Source organism: Protopterus annectens, chromosome 4.part0 (genome assembly GCF_019279795.1).
Source record: "Protopterus annectens isolate FY-2018-M chromosome 4.part0, PAN1.0, whole genome shotgun sequence".
NCBI classification, from domain to species: domain Eukaryota; kingdom Metazoa; phylum Chordata; order Ceratodontiformes; family Protopteridae; genus Protopterus; species Protopterus annectens.
This window is the reverse complement of record NC_056733.1, coordinates 155,119,975-155,140,202: the sequence shown is the minus strand read 5'-3', so window position 1 is coordinate 155,140,202 and position 20,228 is coordinate 155,119,975. Positions and strand designations below refer to the sequence as shown.

Sequence of the window (20,228 nt, the reverse complement as noted above, 5' to 3'; positions counted from 1 at the left end):
TCCAGCCCTTTGTTATCTGAGTTGATATACTCCTTTAGTGTTTCATTCAGTTTAATCAGCTCTGAGCACAGTTGACTTATTTTTTACCTGTAGATTCCTGGAAATCATGTCTTGCTTAAAACCTGCCTAAACAAGGGGTACAAAATCATACATTCTTTGCAGGCTGGCTCTTCAGGCTTGGAATTTTGCAGTCCATCATTTGGTTCTTGTGCAGACTCTTTGAGCAGATCCAGGACTAATCCACATGAATGGGTGCCTTACAGGGAAGTGTTTGAGGTCATATATCAGTGGGGTACACCTCAAATAAATCTATTTGCCTCCCATCTAAACAGACAGCTTCCCCAGTTCTGTACATGAGTGCCAAGTCCTCTAGCTTGGAAAGCAGACTTCATGTCTTTTTCTTGGAAGGGGATATTTCTGTATACCTACCTCCCTCTTCCTGTGTTACTAAAAGTCCTGCACAAGATCATGAGGGAGAAGTCTAGAATCTTGTTGATGACTCATTTTGGTTCAGACAGCACTAGTTCCCACTTCTTTTTCATCTGACCAAGGGAAATCTTCACAAATTACCTTGCCGGAAGAATCTTCTCACACAGGGCATGGGATCTCTCATTCCTTCTCACTTGCCCACCCTTTACTTGTCATTTTGGGTGATTGATTCCCTTTAAACACCAGTTTACTGATGTATTTTGGGTTTTGCATGAAGCCAGAAAAACAACTATTAGAAAATCCTATGTGATTAAATAGAAAATGTTTTCTAATTGGTGTCTCAAGCATGACCTGGGCCCTTTTTGTGTGGGTATTCCTAAAGTCCATTCTTATTTGTGTGAGTTGCTCAAGTCTGGCTTGGCATATTCATTTGTTAAAGTTCATTAGTTGGCCATTTCTACTTGCCATCCTTTGAATTCACCCCTGGCTTTTAGTTTTGAAGTCAAACAATTTTTGAAAGGCATTCTTCATATTCAGACTCCAAGAAACCTTATTCCTTCACCTTGTGACCTTAATTTTGTTCTGGAGAAATTGACTCAGTCCCATTTTGAGGCTGCAGTTTCTCTTTCCATGCAACATTGTACTAGGAGGACTGTATTATTGGTGGCTCCTACTTCTGTCAACAGTGTCTTTGAACTTCAGGTACTCATGACAGTTGCACCTTTTTGGTTTTTGTGCAAGGACAGGTTGTATCTTTGGTACCAGTCCTTTTATGCCCATGGTGGTTAATGATTTGTCCTTGAATCAGTCCATTAATTTTCCTTCTTTTTCCCTTCTCCAGAAAATCCTACTGAGAAGGTTCTCTACACCTTGGATTTACATAGACAGCTCAAATATTACCTTGACAAGACAAAACATATTGGGGAATTTGAGCGTTTTTTTGCTTCCTTTCATGTCACAAAATTGGGTTTGGTAGTATCTAAGCAAACCAGTTTCTCATGGATTTCTAAGGCCATTTCTTTTTGCCATTCTTCAAATGGAAAGCAGCTTTCTTTGTTGGTATATATTCATTCTGCTAGGGCAGTGGCCTCTCCTGGTGCTTTTTTCAAGGGTCTGGATACTAGATTCATTTTGGAAGCTGCTACTTGATCTTCTGTTCACACTTTTACCAAACATTATATGTTGAATGCCATTTCTAGGGCCAGGGCAGGCTTTGCAGGACCATCCTTCATGGGTTTCTGGAATGCTCTTCTGAGCCTTCCCTCCTTCCATCCCTTCCAGTAGCTTTTAAACTCTGAAAGAGTAAAGAATACTGCAACAGTGACGAGGAAGGACGTGGTGCAGTTGTGTAAGAGCTTACCATAACAGTAGCTATCCTACTTCTGTTCCTGCATCCCTTCTGCCCCTGTTAATTTCTTTTGCCTCTCTTGTGGGTTAGGGGGTCTTTTTACATCCTTTTCACCTTCTTTTTCCCCTTCCTGGGGGTACATATTATTGCTTTCCTCTGTGAAATAAAAGTGCTTTTTATTATAAGGGCATTATTTTTTTGAACAAGTGATTAGTTAACACGTAACGTGGATTACAACAACAGGAAGCCACCCTTCATAGCTGAGACTACCAACGGCTGTTTGGTTCTTAGTGTTTGGCGTCTTTCTATTGGTTTTTGATTATATAGTATCCCTAAAAATGAAAATGGGCAACCATTAGTTAAAGGATTTCCAACTAGGGCTCTTCCATAATGCTCTTTCCTCCTGGTTTGTCTGGTCATTTATCAAAAACCTATTAGAACTCCTCCAGTAGTGGCATCATTAGACTGTCAATATCTACTGATCACTTTTTTACTAATAATCATAATTATTATAAATAATGATTTCATCTTTCTCCTAACCATTTAACATTGCTGTAGTAAGAGTTCTGGGGTCAGATCAAATACTCTACAAAATACCTGACTCAGAAGTATGTATAAATCACTGTTAACTTGTAAAAAAACTGCAAACATCTCCCAAAACATGCATTCATTTCCTTCTTTCCCCATCAACACACCTACCAGATGGCATATGTATTTGGGAAACAAATGCCGTTCTCTAGCAGGAGTATAGAAATGGTAATGAAGGTACTTCCTTGCACAAAATCTGGATCACCTGTCCCTAGTATCATAGCTAGGTCCCAAATAACTTTTATTCCAGAAATGAATTGTGTCGAGATTTTCTTAGTCACTTCAGCAGTCAGCTGCTGACTCCCCAAACGTTTTCAGAAAACATATTCTACCTTCCTTTAGTTCTCTCAATGCACAATACTGATGGCTTTGGGACTTGTTGCCAGTCCACTCCTCACCTTCCTTTTCCTGAGCAGTGAATTTGGCCTTTCTGAGGACTCAGCTTTAAGATATTTTACATTCAAAGGCCCTGCCATAATAAATGTTTCCAGTATTTCATCACTGTATTCGGTCTCCTCCACTACTACAAAATGCTGCTACAGTGTTTGTCATTCTTATATCTCATATAGGCAATACTTACATTTTCATGGCTTTATACAGACTCCTTAAGAAGGGTCCCAAGACTTTGGACTAAATATCCCAGAAAAAAATAACCCTGGTTTCTAGGAATTTCCTTAACATCATAGGCAAAGAAATCAAGACTATTATCAGAATCCAACACACTAATATATCCTTCCATCTTACTTTTATAATTTCTGGTCATCCACATGTAAAATAAACTCAGAGGTGTGGTTTTAAAATAATGAATAAAACCTGGCATTGCAAGTCTTCTCCCCACTTAGAGGGATGTTTTTTCAACTGTTACTTTTGAATGTTTCTCTTCTCATCTAAAATCAACATTTCACTGCTTTAATCTAGAAAAATAGCATGGGCAGCCACGGTGGTGCAGTGATTAGCATTGTCGCCTCACAGCAAGAGATTCTCCGGTTCAGTCCAAGGCTGGGGTGCCTTCTGTGAAGAGTCTGCATTTCCTCCCTGTGGTTGCGTGGGTTTCCTCCGGGTGCTCCGGTTTCCTCCCACATCCCAAAGACATGCAGAAAGTGGATTGGACACTCTAAATTGGCCCTTGGTGTGAGTCCGTGTGTGTGTGTGTGTGTGTGTGTGTGTGTGTGTGTGTGTGTGTGTGTGTGTGTGCCTTCTGTGGAAGGTTGGGCACCGGGTTGGCAACTCGACACTGTAAAACTCCACTGCCAATCATGAGCGGACAGGTGATCCACTGTGGTGACCCCTAACCGGGAAAAGCTGAAAGAAGAAGTCTAGAAAAATAGCATGTAGGAGCAAAACTGGAAATATCTGACCTAGCTATAGTTCTAATAGTTCTAGAAGAAAACGGACATTTGTAAAGGCTTGGACTTTTTGATCACTTTCTACTTTAAAAAAATACCTGCAAGCTTGTTTAGTAACTCTTTGTAGGTAGTTGCAACAAACTATAGCAGAGAACCAGCATTCCATACCACAAATATCTTAACTTAAAAGGTTTCCAAAGGAACAGACCATCCTCCTTCAGGGTCTCTGTCAGTGAATAGTTTATTGAGGTAGCTTTAGTTTTTGTAATGTTTGTTTTACATTTTTACAGGATTGAATTATTAGTCATAGTTTAAATAAAAGTTGTTTATTATGTGAAGGGTTAATTAAACTTGTCAGGGTGTCATTCACAGGCAAGGAAGGTTTTAAAGTATGTCATCTCTCCAGCTTTACATACACTTTAAGGATAAGGAGGGGACTGCTTATTAAAATAGCTAGCATTTCAAGATATAGGGCAGACAGAAGGGTCTGCAATGGACATTCAGTGATTACCCTGTATAAAAATATCTCAAAGTATTGCAGAAACCTGCATCTTACTAGATGAGCCCACACAAAATTTGTTTAATCAAGACCAAAAAGATTTGCAGAACTTCATTCTTAAGATCTCCAAAAGACAATGTTACTTTACACTATCAAGATCCTTCTTAGTATCCAGACCATCACTAAACTATTATGCTTAATTTGTACATCCTGCATCAACATAACATTTTCAAAATATTGCCAAAGCTCCACTCCCTCCATTTAGACATTTAGTAACTTCAGCAGCTGTAACCGACATAACTTAGTAATGAAGGGCAAAACTGATATGTGCCTGTTGGGGGCACTACAGGATCTTTACCTTCTTAGAAATGTCTGTAGTTTCCCTATAACATCCAGTGGGCTGAGTGTAAAGTGATAATTAGAGGAATATTTATTCAAAAAGCCACATATCTTAAAAAATATGAGGAAGGAAAAAGAGGACTGCCTGAGATTAGAGAACTGGATGATAGGCTTCAAGTTAACCACACCCTAGCATTGGAAAATGAAATGATAGATAAGCAAAGAAAACTATTTGACCTACACCAATCCAACTACTCCCTACAGTAATTGAGATTTATAACAAAATACTTTGAATGGGTACAACCCCCCTCCAAAGTATTAACTAGGCTAACTGAAAATAAACAGAAATCCCAGAATAGCCCTTATTCATTATCAAGATATACTTTATAAATCCGATGCACAAATTATCCATATATTCCATCAAATATATTCAGATATCCATGCTAGTAATATTACCACATCACAATCCCAGAGATAAGACTATCTCAACATCATCACATTCCCAAAGCTCAATCAAGAACAGAAAGTCATCCTATCTGCTCCCTTTAGTCAACAAGAAGTTATAAATGTCATTGGAAACCTTAAGCTAGGGGAAAGCTTCAGGTCCAGATGTATACTCTCCAGATTTCTATAAAACTTTTAAAGACAGTTTAGCTCCTATCTTACTCAATCCATTTAACTGTATATCTCCCAATGGTATATTTGACCTCTACATTAACCATTCAAAGACCATACTGATACCCAAAAACAAATTAGATAAATCAAACATGAATAACTACAGGCCAGTCTCATTAATGAAAGTTGACATTAAAATTCTATCATCCTTACTATCTGAAAGACTTAAAAAAAGTAATCACTTCCTTGCTATCCAAAGAACAAGCAGGTTTCATGTCCAAAAGACATACCTGGGACAATACTTTGACACTGGAAACTATGATTGGTCTTACCAAGAAAGATAAAAATCCAAGGTATGCGATGATACTGGATGCATGTAAGGCATTTGATAGGGTCAACTGGAATTTTCTGTTCACAGTACTATCTTATTTTGATATACCCACTGAGTTCATCAGTATGATTAAGATTCTATATAATAGCTCCTTCATGCATCTATATATCAATAAGAAACTCTCAAAACCGATAAAAATCTCAAATGGTACCAGGCAAGGGTGCCCCATCTCCCCTCTTTTATTTACCACATATCTAGAACCTTTCTTCCTATCCATATGGCAAAAAAACACATCACTCAATACCCAAAATACTGCATACTAAGATAAGTTTGACCGCATTTGCGGATGACCTGAATATATATTTTGAACATCCTTTGACAGATACCAAGAAGATAGTCACTACCTTAAATGCATTTGCTCACATTTCTGACTATAAAATGAATCTAAACAAATCCTATATATTCCCGATCAATCCTGCAGCTCATAGAGAAAACCTCTTTCTAGACTCTCCCTTCAACAAAATATACTCTTGTAAGTATCTAGGGATTTGTTATGACCACTCCTCCTCCTCTACATTACATTCCAACTTATCCAAAACATGGTCAATACTTTCCCAAGACTTGTCCAGATGGCAATAGATGAAATTGCCTTTACTATCTAAAACATCTATCATTAAAATGAACATCCTACCAAAGCTTCTTTATCACTTTTATGCATCTCTTTCCTCCATTCCCAATGCATTCTTTAATAAAATTTACAAAGCTCTTGCAAAGTTCATCTGGCATCCAAAGTCGGTAAGGGTGTCATACCAAAGACTTATTTTCTCCAAATCTAGGGGAGGTCTTGGCATGCCAGACCTTCAGCTCTACTTTAGAATCCTACATGCCAACAGATTAATTACAATCAACTACCATCCGAACAAGCAAATGTGGACTCCATTTTGGGTAAAAATATGGTATAATCATGCTCTGGAAAACAATTTGAATCCCAAAGCTCTCCCTTTCTTAGACCCACTAACTCTTAAGAAGTTAAAGTTGCACCACATCTTAAAGGGTAAAATCAAATCCTTCCAAGAGATTTTTAAATCCCTGAAACTAGAAAAGGTTCTTCTATTCCAACCCATTCACTTAAACGCTAATATCAAACTGAATAATATACATGATTAACCTTGTTGATTACCCTCTAATAAAAGACTACACACTCTGGGATATACATAAACATAAAGCTTCCTCACCCCTAGAACTACGAGTTACTTTAAACATATCTAAAAAAAATACATCATAATTCTGTAGCAAATTAGAGAAATGATTGCATCCTTACTTCAAGATCACTATTGCTGACTCTGACTTCAACCAGATATCTAAATTACTGCAGATCTTAGCAAGTAAGAACATGCTGTCTCTCTCTTATAAATCCACAAGTACAATTCAATATTAAGATAAGATGGTATACGCGGACTACTGGGATCAACAAGAGTCTATCTTATTAGAAGAACAAAAGATATCAGCCATTAAATCCACCCTTCTATCCTCCCTGTTTAAAAAGCTTACTTATACACAATTTATGATTAATAATAACTTATACTACACTCCCACACTTTTAAATAAATTTAATCCGAATGTATCTCCTGCATGTCCCTGCTGCTCCTACCCCCATGCTGATATCCTACATACAGTATGGTTTTGCCGATACTCTCACTGTATTAGGTGCTCTGTCAAGGTGAGACTTGACAAGATGGGCTACCACAAATCAGCCCTCTCATGGGAGATGGCATTATTGCCCATTACTAATCTTAAAATATCAAAATTAAGATTTCATATCTTAATAACACTTTGCTTATTAAATTCTACATTTCCAATCACTGGCTAGATCACTCTAAGATGTCTTTGAGAGGGTTTAGAAATATGGCTGTCAAATACATTACTTCACAAAAGCTTTTAATAACAAATTCGTAAAAACGTATCTACTTCCAGAAATTCTGGAATTTCATATTCGAGCTTTTGGCTTACAAATGCCTACTGGTATTCTGAGTTGGTACATTACTATTAAAAGCTCTTCCTTTTTATGTTTCTTTTTTTTTTCCTTTAATTCCTTTTGTTTCCCATATTCCCCTCATTTTTGTGGCTCAAGATAAGTATAAATGTTTTCTACCTTATCTCATATCTATGTCTTAAATGAAGGGTAATACATTCTGTGTAGTTACAGTACCTACCCCCCCATATATGTTTTTCTTTTTTAACTAAGTTTATCTTCAGGGGTTGCATTAGGTTCATAGGTAGGTACTAGACTATTGGCCCTAGGGCCTATATAAGCCCAGCCAAAAGGTACCCTGGCTTTCGCCACCCAAGAAAATAATTTTCCTGTGCCATTCCCTAAGCAGCACTGTTGTACATATTGTATATAGTTAATAATTGTATGTTCTCTTCTGTATTAATGTTAATTTCTAAACTGCAATTGTTTGTGATATGTCTATAAAGCAAAATGAATAAAATTTCTATTTGGGGGAAAAAAAATAAATAAATGAAATTTCTGTAGTTTCAGCTTCTCACTGGAAAGAAGAGGTAATTTTCCTCTCCAGCAAAACAATTTTCCTAAATTTAAGTCAAACTTGCAAAACTCTTTGACCTAGTTTCCTAAAAATGACAGTCCTTCTAGGTCTGGAGACTTCTCAGAAGATCGTCTTCTTAATGTTTTTGGAGTTCCTCTATAGTAATTAGGTTTATGAATGATTCTGTCTGCTTCAGTTTTACTAGTCACACCTGATCCAAGTACTGATGGAAATTTGACTTTTCCAAGAGACAGTCCTTGCTCACTAGTACATAAGTAAGCAATAATGCCTGACAGGTTGTGTTAATGTGTAATTAATGCACAGCCAGGGGTGTTATGAGGCCTGCCGCCACAGGAGAAGGGCCTCTGCACCCCCTGGAAGGGCTTTAATTACACATGAACACACACCCTGGAGGGCATTATTGTGCTTAGAGAATGGGCTCTCTGTAAAATTGTTGTGTTTTTCTTCTTTTTTTTTTAAGTGCTATATTTTTTTTGTATATTTTTGATGTGAAATAGTTCCTAATGTTTCAAATTTTCTGTAGTATATGTTACTCATGTTGGAGGAAGCATTTTACATCAAAAATATACAAAAAAAATAATATAGTACTTAAAGAAATAAGTAAGTAAAACATAATTTTACAGACAGGCCATTCTCTTTCTCTCTCATATACAGTCACTTCTGCTTTCATACATGCATTCACTCACAAGATCACTCTCTCTCGCTGTCTTGCTCTCTGTCTCTCATAGGGAGGTACTAGGCTATCGGCCCAAGGGCGTAAGTAAGCTTAGCCAACAAGGTTCCCTGGCTTACGCCACCTAAGAAAGTTAATTTCCTGTGCCCCTGTCGAGCAGAGTCACAGAAGTGATCCCGGGGTGTATTTCCTATTTCCCATCCACTCATCAAGATTTTTCTTGAAGAGTGCTAATGAGGAACTTGGCTTGACATAGATGGGTAGCTTGTTCCAGAGTATAGGAAGTCTTTGGGACAGGAATCTATTCCTCCAACATGTCCTGTTTATTGTGGTGACAAGGTTTAGGTCCCTAGAGCGTGTAGCTCAGAGGGATTGGGATTTCTTTAGGTTTAGCATGTCCAACAGCTCTGGGTTTAATATAGCTTTATATGTTAGGCAGAGATCTCCTCGGAGTAGGCGATATGCTACAGAGTAAAGCTGGATTTCTTTGAGATGGTCAGTGTAGGGCATCTGTTTGAGGCCAGTAATCCTCTTTGTGAGGTACTTCTGTGCCCTTTCCAACTGCTGCAGATGTCTTGTGAGGTACATTCCAAAAGGGGCATTATACTCTATAATGGATCTAATGAGTGCCGAGTAGAGGGGAACAATGACCTCTTTTTTTCCTGGATGAGAACCCTTTTGCAATGAGGTGTGCCACATAGAAGGATTTCCTGACTACTGTGTGGATGTGATTATCAAAGGAGAGACTACTGTCCACCTGGGTCCCAAGGTCTCTTATCACACATTTGGCATTAAGTAGACTGCCGTTTATGAGGTAGTTCATGGGTACAGAGTTTTTACCAAAGGGGATGACAATGCACTTTTTGGCATTGAGCTTGAGGCCATGCCTCTAACACTAGGCATCTGTCTCAGTGAGGCCCTTCTGTAGGATGTCCACATCATTTGGGGACTTCACTATGGCTCCTAGTTTGCAGTCATCTGCGAACTTCATTAGCCAGAGGCCTTCTGTGTTGGTCTGTAGTTCAGAGAAGTAGATACCAAACAGGAGAGGTGCCAGGACTGAACCCTGTGGTACTCCACTTGTCACTGGTTTGAAGTCAGATTTGAAGTCTGCAACTTTTACAGTGTGGGTTCTGTCAGTGAGCCAGTTGGCAACCCATCTTGTGACGTAGGGATTTATACCTAGTTTAGTGAGTTTAGCTATAATTCCAGAATGGGGAATGGTGTCAAAAGCCTTGGCAAGGTCAAGATAGGCTGTGCGAACCACCTTACCCTTGTCCTACGGCTTAGGTGATTGCTTCGAAGAAGTTGATCAGGTTCAGAAGGCATGAGCTGCCTTTCACAAACCTGAACTGGGTGGGGTCCAGAGTTTGGAGGTTACCAATGTCTTTGTTTATGAGTTCCATGATGATACGTACCATGGCCTTGCAGACCAGGCTCATCAGGCTAATAGGGTGATAGCTCCCAGGGTCAGTGGTGGCTCCCCCTTTGTGGAGTGGAATAACTGTTGCTGTACGCCATTCAATGGGAAGAAAGCCTGGTGTGAGACTATGATTAAACACGGTGCTTAGGTGGAGAAGCCAGTTCATTCTGAAGTTCGCGTAAAACACAGCCTGGGATGTTGTCCGGTCCCATGGATGCTATGTTTTTGGTTTTAGAGAGTGCAGCTTTTACCTGCATAGATGTAATTACAGGAACTCTGCATTCTTCCTATATAGATATGGGCCCTTTAGGGGGTGAGAGGGGGTAAAGTTACCACTGAATCTATCTGCCAGGATGTTTGCAGTATCAGTTGGCTCTGTAATTTTCATGCCGTTGTGCTGTAACTCGGAGCAGATCTGGGTGTTGCCATTGAGATTCTTGTCATAGCTATAGAATGCTTTGTGGTTGCCCTTAGAATCAGTGGTGATTTTTTTTCGTAGCTAGCTTTGGAGGATCTTATAAGGGATCTTCGCTTCTTACTGAGGCTGACCAGGGAGCTCCTCCACTCATGGGATTTTACTCTCTTTTGCAACAGTTTCTTCCTTCTGTTGTAGAGTTTGTTTATGGCAGGAGACAACCAGATTGGCTTCCTTTTTTTGGAGGATAGCATCTTGGTTCTGTTTGGGATAGCACCATCCATGCACTCGTGTTAAGTGCTTATAGAGTGCATTTGTGTGGGATTCAACAGTCATAACTGTATTGTCCATCTGCATGGGTGTCATGAAGTTCACCACTTCTGTCTTAAGAAGCATGAAGTTGGCTTTGGAGAAATTTTTTTACCATGGATTCCTTAATGGTGGGTGGGGGCAGGATGCAGATATCTAGGGTGATTAGCTTATGGTTGGATCTGACCAACGAGGAGTTGACTTCAGGTGTGGAACACCAGTCACTCATGTTGGTAATGACTAGTTCTAGGATATTGTTGCCCCTGGTGGGGGTGTGGATAAGTTGATCCAGGGCATTGGAATTTATGAATTCCAGAAAGTGTTGAGCAAAGGAGTTGGTACATGAGTAGTTTTCCCAGTTAATGGTGAGATAGTTGAAATCACCCATTATTAGGGTGTTTGGTTGAACCCTAATATTTTCCAGTATATCAAGAAAAGAGGAGTGGGAATTCTGGGGCATGGTGGGGGAATCTGTAGCAAGCTACAATTTGGATTGCAGTTTTGTTCAGAGTTTGTTGCACTTGAATAACCTCGGATGCATTATGCTGAACAACTAGCCTGGAGTTGTGGATGTCCTTAATGAATATGGACAAACCTCTGCCACTGGTGTTCTGGTCCAGGTTAGATGGCCGAAAAGTGTGGTATGAGTTTATAGCCTGGTAATGCAGGGGTGCTCTCTAGAGCCTTGAACCAGTTCTCAGTCACTGCACAGATATTGATGTTCTCCATTTTAAGGAGTGCCTCGAGTGAGTGCATTTTGAGATTTAGACTTCTAGCATTGAGTAGCATTGCCCTCAGTTTTTGCTTGCCTGTTCCTGTTAAGGTGGTGAATTTGTCATTTGAACCTTGCCTAAAAAAAGCACTATAGGGGCGGCAAGCACCTTAGCCAGTATCTGGAATTCCAGGGGCGACAGGTGCAGGCCATTGTGGTCTGTCGACCATGTCATCCCAGGCAGACAGATACTGGATCCCCTTAGAATGACACCAGAAGCTTAGCCAATCTCTCTCTTTCTCTGCGCACACACACACAGTCACTTCTGCTTTCACACATGCATTCACTCGCACATGATCGCTCTCAGTCTCTCTGTTTCAAACACACACACACACACACACACACACACACACACACACACACACACACACACACACACACACACACACACACACACACGGTGCTGATGTACAGTAAGCCCATTGTCTAAACAAAGATAATGGTATCGAAAAGCATTTAAGACTTTAGCTGGATCCCAGGTTGCGTCCATTATTCCATACATTTTAATCCTGCAAACACCACTCTTTTCCTTCTGTTATGTTAATCTAACATCCAAAGACTTCAGGGACTAGGGCGAATTATCAAAATATATATCTGTAATTGCCACATACTTAAATTCCAACTCCTCATGTAGGAATTGTATCATAATATCTGCTGCATCCCAATCTAATTCTACCCATTGATCAAGATTTAAACTGCCTGGTTAGTTCTGAAAAGTGTTACATATTTTATTTACCATTTAAATATTCATCCTTCTCTTTTTTTCCTCATTTCTTTTGAATAATAGTGCTTTTCTCCCTTCATCTGTTTCTTTAAGTTGTCCTAAACATTTGAAAGATCCTGAGAACATTTGCCAGGTATACTTTGGGCTTTGTCTGGTATGTCTTGATTAGATTCCCTAAACCTGTCATGTTTCAAAAGATAAGGGAATTAACGTTAACTTTCAAAGTTATGAAAAATCAAACACAGAGGTCCTCAGACGGATAAGATTCCCCTAAGCCTGTCATGTTTCAAAAGATAAGGGAATTATCGTTAATCCAACAAAACAGTACCTTGGTATGTAAAAACGGAATAAAGTGAATTTGAAGCAGTTTAAGAGTTTATTCCACTAAAGCACACAATATACACGTTCAAAACACATAAACGCATTTAAACACTCAGCGTTTTCGTCACATCAATAAAGACATCATCAGATGACAAAAAAATTCTGTTTACCATTTATATAGCCTCAACTTTTAAAATAAACTAATCAAAACTGTGCAAATTTGAAAAAATAAATAATGATGCAATTAAAACCAATTCACCCTATTCTACTTTATATAAAATCTAAAATGTTAAAAAACATTTGTATTAAAACATGTTTTAAATATTATTGCGAATATAGCATAAAATGACTCAAAGCACATGAACATTGAATAAAACTCAAAACTTTACCATCTCTATGTAAAAAATAAATTGACATACCTTAAACCTGTCATGTTTCAAAAGATAAGGGAATTATCATTAACTTTCAAAGTTATAAAAAATCAAACACAGAGGTCCTCAGACGGATAAGAGTATGACCCAATAAAAAGACGGCCAGTCTTCTGCAACAAAACTGTATAAAGAAGCTATAGCTTGATATATGTAAAATTCACTCTCGACCATGCCTGACACTGATACAATAAAAAAAATGAAACATGAGCTTTCATGACAATGTTTCGGTTGAGTCACCCACAGGGTGAGCAGCAGCCCTGCTTTAATTCATCACTCGATTATTAAAACACACACCTTTGGCTGTAAATACGCATATTAAATGATAATTACAGAGAAGATGCTTTAACAAGTCATTACCTGCTGGATTGTTAAATACTAAGCAACTTCTTCAGTATTACCCAACATATAAATGGACTCTGGGATCTCGTAATCACTTTTCTCTTGAGTGTGCATGATCTTGGAGTTAGTAAATCTAACTAAGGGAGTGTGGGGACACAACTCCCCACTGATGGTCTGCAGGAGGATTAATAGTTAAACTCATTTTTAAACTCATGACTGTTTGGGAAAAAATGATGTTAAAGTCGTGGTTTGACAGTGTTTTCAATAGAGAGCTAGACCAACCTAGCAATCTGAGTGTGAGAGATTCGACTTTACTGTCACTGCTTTCCCTTGTTATACAAGTTACATCTACTAGGTCCAGAAGTGTCTATTCTCTTATTAGTCTTTGTTTTCTAGACTTAGTCTCTAGACCCTTCATTCAGGATATTAGGCACCAATCCCCCCAAATCACCATACTTTGGTGAAAGACTACAATTTGTGTCACAAATTGCTTTAAATACTGCTGACCAATATTTGAAGGAATGTTTATGAATGCTTTATTGACTTAGACTCCTCTCAATCCCATTGATGGCCACAAACCTTTGTTGTGACTTCTAAAACTTCTTTTGTTTGGAAATGTCAACATCTTGAAATGAAATATACCACTGTATATCTGTTCCCCAACATAAATACCAAGGTGTACCCTTCAGTGAATCCAAATTTCACCTGTTTCCTATGCTTTGTAACACTCAGATATATATTTCCTGCACAGTCACTACAGAATGCCTTTTTATAACACTATATGGCATGATTCCCCCCCCCACCCCCACACACACACACACTCTATACTGGATTTGCATACTAGCCAGTAAGCACAAAATGCTTTACTATTCCAACTTACTTGCTGCCATGGTTACAGCAAAAAATTCTAAATGAAATACTCTGCTCCCCTTCACTTTTTTTCTCAAAGACACCAGTCTACTAAGTTCCAAAGACCTTATTCTCGATAATACAGATATCCAGGTTTAGTACAAAACATAAAGGTGCCTATGCTGTTCTGCAAGTCCATTGTTTGGGTTCAGTTGATGTTCATTGGTGGTCTGGGTAATACACCCTGGATACGAAAACCTCACCAGTTACTAACTAAGTTAATAATTTTCTCATCTCCAAAGTATTAATTGCTGTCTGGAAATTAACACAGAGGATCAAAGCTATGATTTACAAATACACTTCATCATGTAATACAAGGTTTGAGTCTCTGAGTTCCACTAGTCTACTGTATAACTTAAGACAATGTTCCTTGCACTCATGGAAACAAGCTTGTGCTTAGTGGGCTTGCCTTGCTAACAAATTAATACATTTAAAATTTGCTCATATTATTGTTATATTCCTACAACCTCAGAAGGAAAGGATATTCACATTTTTCTCCTTAGAATGCTGTGGTAAACCTTTTCATTGTTGTTATTTAGTCTGTTGCTCACCTTTGTCAGCCTGTTAGACACTCATTTCCTTTATAGTTTTAATCCAAGATTAATGGTTTGATGCGAGTCCAGAGGAAACTGCTTTACTTATTTTTCTTCTGAGCGTAAGACTTTAGTTACTGTGGTATGTCATCTGAGAAATTCTTCATGAAACCTTGGAAAATGAAGTAGCTGGTGAAAAATGTACAAGTCAGTTAATGCAGTATTTAAATATTGTTTATATGTATATCTTATGGATTGCCTAATGAAGTGAAACACAAAACAACTAAACGATCCATTTCAAATCATTTGTTGTTTTTAGGCACGGAACTACTTGAATCCTGAAGATTTGTTGAAAGGTGAAATTGAAGAAAGCCGAAATAAAGTACACGAGGTCCTTGGCATTCTCAGATTCTTCAAACAGACCTTTGAAGAAAAAAGAGTCTCTCTGAAGCAGTATTTCAAAGATGGAACCCAGATCAGGGAATGGAATTTTACATCTTTTATGGTCTTTGCACACTTTGACTCTTTCATCGAAAGAGTTGAGACAATTGAGGTAAGCGAAACTTATACACACACTGAAAACATTGAAAGGTTTCCTAGGTCCGACCCATGTATTAGGCATTATTCTGTTTTGCTAGTAAGTATGTATGATCTTGGAAGAGTAAAGTATTGCTCCCAGTCACAGAACACATGCATTTAAGGAAGGGGCAGCACTTGGTTATAGAGCTTGTTGTGATATCAGAGATAAGCAAGGGCTAGATGCTTGTCCAGTGGCTGGCTTCGGCCTAATCTGTTCCATTATTAGGGTTCTGGATAAAAGGGTACAGATAGAAGTATTGTAAGCAAAGAAAGTCTCTGAATATTGTGCCCCTCTGGTATGGAACTAGCATGTACCTCATTTCACCATAGCAAGACCTTACTAGAACAGCTTCATACTTGTGACGTATGCTTTTGAATGTCCCTGCTGTCACTGACACAGCTATTCATTTAGAAAGCCTAGTTCAGGTTCTGCTGCTGTCTTGAGAAAGGGTTTTCATATCTCTCAGCATCTCTAGTTGCATCTGCGACTGGATTCTATTGCTTTTTCGTGCATTTCTCGGGAAGTTTCCAGCCTTTTAATTCTGACTCTATAATGGCAAACAAACATTTTAAACTTCCACATCCAGTGTAGACACATTACATTAGTTTATTTTGAAATGTGTCCTAGCACAAACTCATTTCCATTTTTAATTACTAGCTTTTAGATTACTTTTATTCTGTAAAATGGCAGTGTGTGCTTACAGAATTGTACTTCCCCAAATACGGCCTTTCAAGTAAAAAGATGTAATAACCAAGGCCACTAGTTTTACATTTTTTCCAGGGACAACTAGTAAAACTTCTACAATTTGGAAGCCTACATACAATAAAAAAAATGGAATTTGGCGTTTTATTCTTGACCACTTCTGCAGCAGAACTTGTCTTCTATGTATTTACTACTTGAATTGCTGCCTCTTTCTTCTGTGTTAACAATCTTTTTACAGCACTAAAGCTGTAGTTGAATAACTATAATTACCAGAAGTTTGAATTAAGAAATCACTGGTAGAATTCTCAGAATGTCACCCAATTGAAAGGACATTTTAATAAATGTACATTATATTGCATTCTGTTAGTGTCTTGCCTTTCCTCAAGTAAGAAAAGTTTTACTTCCTGTAACTTCTACTTGCATCCTTGTATTCCGTTTCCTTTATTGCAGTGATAACCTTACTTTGTACCTCCTAATACCCTTATTCCTGCATGGATATCAGAACAGAATGCATTACTCATACTAGTAACTGGTTGTGGATCTAAAGGTGTGCAATATAAACCCCACTATTTCTAGAGGCTGTCCCTTTAAGGATGCAGCCTGGCATCTTGCTCACCTTGGGCTACAACACATTAAGTTTATAGGAAGTAGTTATTTTCTGCTGTTATTACCACAAGAAGCCTGATCTGTATTTTTCCATTAATGCCCCCCATCCCCAGCAATCATCAAAGCCCCCCACCTGATTCTTCATTTCATTTCATTCCACCATTCCCTGGAGTCCTCTGTTACTATCGAAAGGAGGCCAAAGCAATTGCAGTCATATCCCTACAGAGGCTAGAAACATTTTTTGAATGTTTGTAATACTGTTTACTGCACCTGTGGGCAGTTTGGTGAGACAGTGTCTGCTATGATGCTTACATGCTGGGAATATAAAGGTAAAGAAGGTAGAAGAGGCAGTTGTAGAATATGTCCCTTTTCCCATCCTAGCTCATTATAGTACATCCACCCAGGTCCTTGTTCCTCCCCCTCTATTTGTCTGCAACTGACTGAAAGGCTGTCAGCTCCCCACTCATACTCTTCAAGCCAAACTGCTTCAGCTTGTATGACCCTAGCCTTTCTCAGGCTCTGCACAGACCTCCACCCCACAGTTCAGTAAGTCACACTTTGTTCTCATACTTAGAGGACATGAGACATCTCAGTCCATTACCTCTCCTCCAACCCATTTTTCTTTCAGATTTGTCTCCTTTTTGCTTTTACTTATTTTTGTTATAGCTATTTGGATTTACTGTGTAGTGACGTATTCCTGTTGAGTGATTCTTAAATCTACTCTTCTGTCTGATTGTCTAACAATATCTTCTGCCTGCCTTCCTTGTGCTGAGTCCGTCTCTCTTGCTTGATTTGTCCCCTCTCTAGTCTGCATTTCTTGCTGCCTCACCGTGTCTGAGGTATCAGCAACAACGGCTTTGATAGGGAGCCTCATTTTTTCTTACACATGAGTGCATCTGCTGCCTTCAAGCCCAGCCCTTCACACTACCTAATGACATTGATTACAAAACTATTTATAACTGGGATAGCTGTTTTCAGTACTTAGATTTTTCAGTGTGCACTTTTCACAGTGCCTATGTTTTATCTTTTTATAGCTTTCAGCTGCTCCTGATCTTCAGAGACGCACGCACCTTATATCTTTCAGAATTGTGCTCTTTCCATTCCAGATTTGTGATATTGTAATACATCTCATCATTATTTGCATTAACTAATGGTAAATAAGTTACCAACAGATTTCTGATTCAGCAGAATTTGCATAGTAACACACACCTCTTATTCTGCAAGCTTAATGAATATTGTGTCTGTTTAAAAAGTGCTTATCAATAGGTCTTTGCTGTTTTTTGGGGGGTACTTAATTCTCAATTCTCGAGGTACAAGATTCAGACCTGAGTTTTCACTGTATTAAACTTATGCTGTCACACTAAAACTGTTTTGTCTGAACTTGCTAATTAGTGATTATACTGATTGTTTCAGTCTAGTATAAATCAAGTCTTTTGCCATTTTTTTCAAAGAAGCACGCATTGTTACCCACACCTCTTTCCTATGTGATCACTTCTCTATTTATTTATTTATTGACATTTGTTAACCAGGTTTGTCCAACTGGGCTTGTGGCCCATTTTCAGTGGAGACCCAAGGAGAAAAGCTCCAGTAGTACATTTTAAAACAAGTACAATTTTAAACAATATTGATATAATAGCAGTTATAGCAAAACAATTCACATATGTTGGGTTACATGCATAAAGTTAAAGTTGCATTAAAAAGAAGCTAAGTAACAATTTTACATTGATATAGTTCAATAGGTCAACAATAAACATTTTTTGTTTGTATAAAATTATGCAAATGCATAGTAGACACATTGGAGAGAGAGGTGTAATGAGGTACTAAGTATGGTCCTTTTGAGGGTACATAAAGGGAAGAATGACTAGGTAGGGTCATGGCAAGGGCAGGTTCTGGAATTGAGAAAATAAGCTTTTAGTTCATTTTTAAAGTGTGAGGTGTGGGAGATTGAACGTAAGTCAAGGTGAAGTTTGTTCCAAGCATGGGCAAGGGAGTGTTTGTAGAGTAGTTTGCCTACTGACCTTTGTGGGTGGTAGATATCAAGTAATTGTTGGTTAGAAGTATGGAGGGTCTGGGATGGGATGTAGATGGAGACTAAGGAAGATAGAGATGGACAGAAGGAGGGTTTATAAAGAATAGAGTGTAGCATATGAAATTGATAAGATGGCAGAAATTGGGGAAGTTCAAGCCATTGAAGAGAGTTTAAAGAAATGCAGTGGTGTGAGTTGTATGGGGAGTTAGTAATGAATCTGGCTATTTTATGGTAAGTCTGTTGGAGTTTCTTTAGAGTGGAGGCCTGGATATTGGTAAGAACTGGGGCAGCATACAAGAGGGAGGGGAGGAGGAGTGCCTGGCCCAGGGTAAATCTAGATTCAGGGGTTAGGATTTTTTTGTTCCGATATAGCAGACCTAGTTTCTGTTTTATTTTTTTTATACGTTGGAGTATGTGTAGGTTGAACTTGAGTTTGTCATCGATAATGACCCCTAGGGGTTTTGTGTGGCTGTCAGGTTGGATAGTTGTATTGTTAGAAGATGTAATAAAAAAAGGAAGTTTGTGATGAGAAAGAGAATGGGGAAGAAAAAGTAGGAGTTTGGTCTTTTTGGGATTTAGGATCAATAGGTTGTAAGAGAGCTAGTGTTCAGTGGATAGTAGGGCCTGTTGGGTCGGGAGTGTAGTTCAGAAATGTTATTTGAGATGGATATAAGTGTGTAGTCGTCAGCATACTGAATAAGGGAGGATTCTTTGCATGAGGTGTTAAGATCATTGGTGAGGATGTTAAACAAAAGGGGTCCCAAGATGGAGCCTTGGGGAACACCAGTGCAGATGGGAAGGAAAGGTGAGGAGGATGAGAGCCATTTGACAGATTGTTCCCTGCCAGATAGGTAACTATTAAACCAGGCAAGTGCAGAGAGGGATAGGTGGAGATTTGCGAGTTTGGATAGTAGTAGAGTATAAGAGACAGTATCGAAGGCTTTGAAGAGATCTAGGAAGAGACAGGAAATGAGTTTATTGTTGTCAAGGGCCTCTGCAATGAAATGAGTGAAAGAGAGGAGGGCAGTGGTGGTGCTGTGGTGAGGACGAAATCCGTGTTGGGTAGGGGTAAGTAAGTGGTATGTGAGGAGGTGATTGAGAAGCTGTGAGTGAATACATTTTTCTAATATCTTGGAGAGAGGGGACAGAATGGCAATGGGTTGGTAGTTTGAGGGGTCAGTGGAGTTTCCACCTTTATGAAGAGGGATAGTGAAAAAAGATTTCCAAAGGGCAGGGACAGTTGATTCCAGAATAGATTGGTTAATTAGTATAGATATAGGATAGGCAATTGAGTCAGCAGCAAGTTTGAGGAATGTAGGAGATAGACTGTCAGTGGAAGGAGAACAGGGTTTTAGCTTGAGTAGTAGAGATTTGATGTAAGTAATGGGAACTGGCTC

At 38.8% G+C, this 20,228-nt stretch overlaps 1 protein-coding gene across 1 annotated transcript in view; it reads left to right on the top strand.

Annotated features, from left to right (window-relative positions):
* The window catches only part of DNAH9 (dynein axonemal heavy chain 9), a 3,419,770-nt gene that overhangs the window by 377,347 nt on the left and 3,022,195 nt on the right, over window positions 1-20,228 (top strand). The window contains exon 6 of the mRNA XM_044069722.1: window positions 15,234-15,467. Coding sequence (XP_043925657.1) covers window positions 15,234-15,467 — 234 coding nt within the window. The remainder of the gene's footprint in view (window positions 1-15,233; window positions 15,468-20,228) is intronic.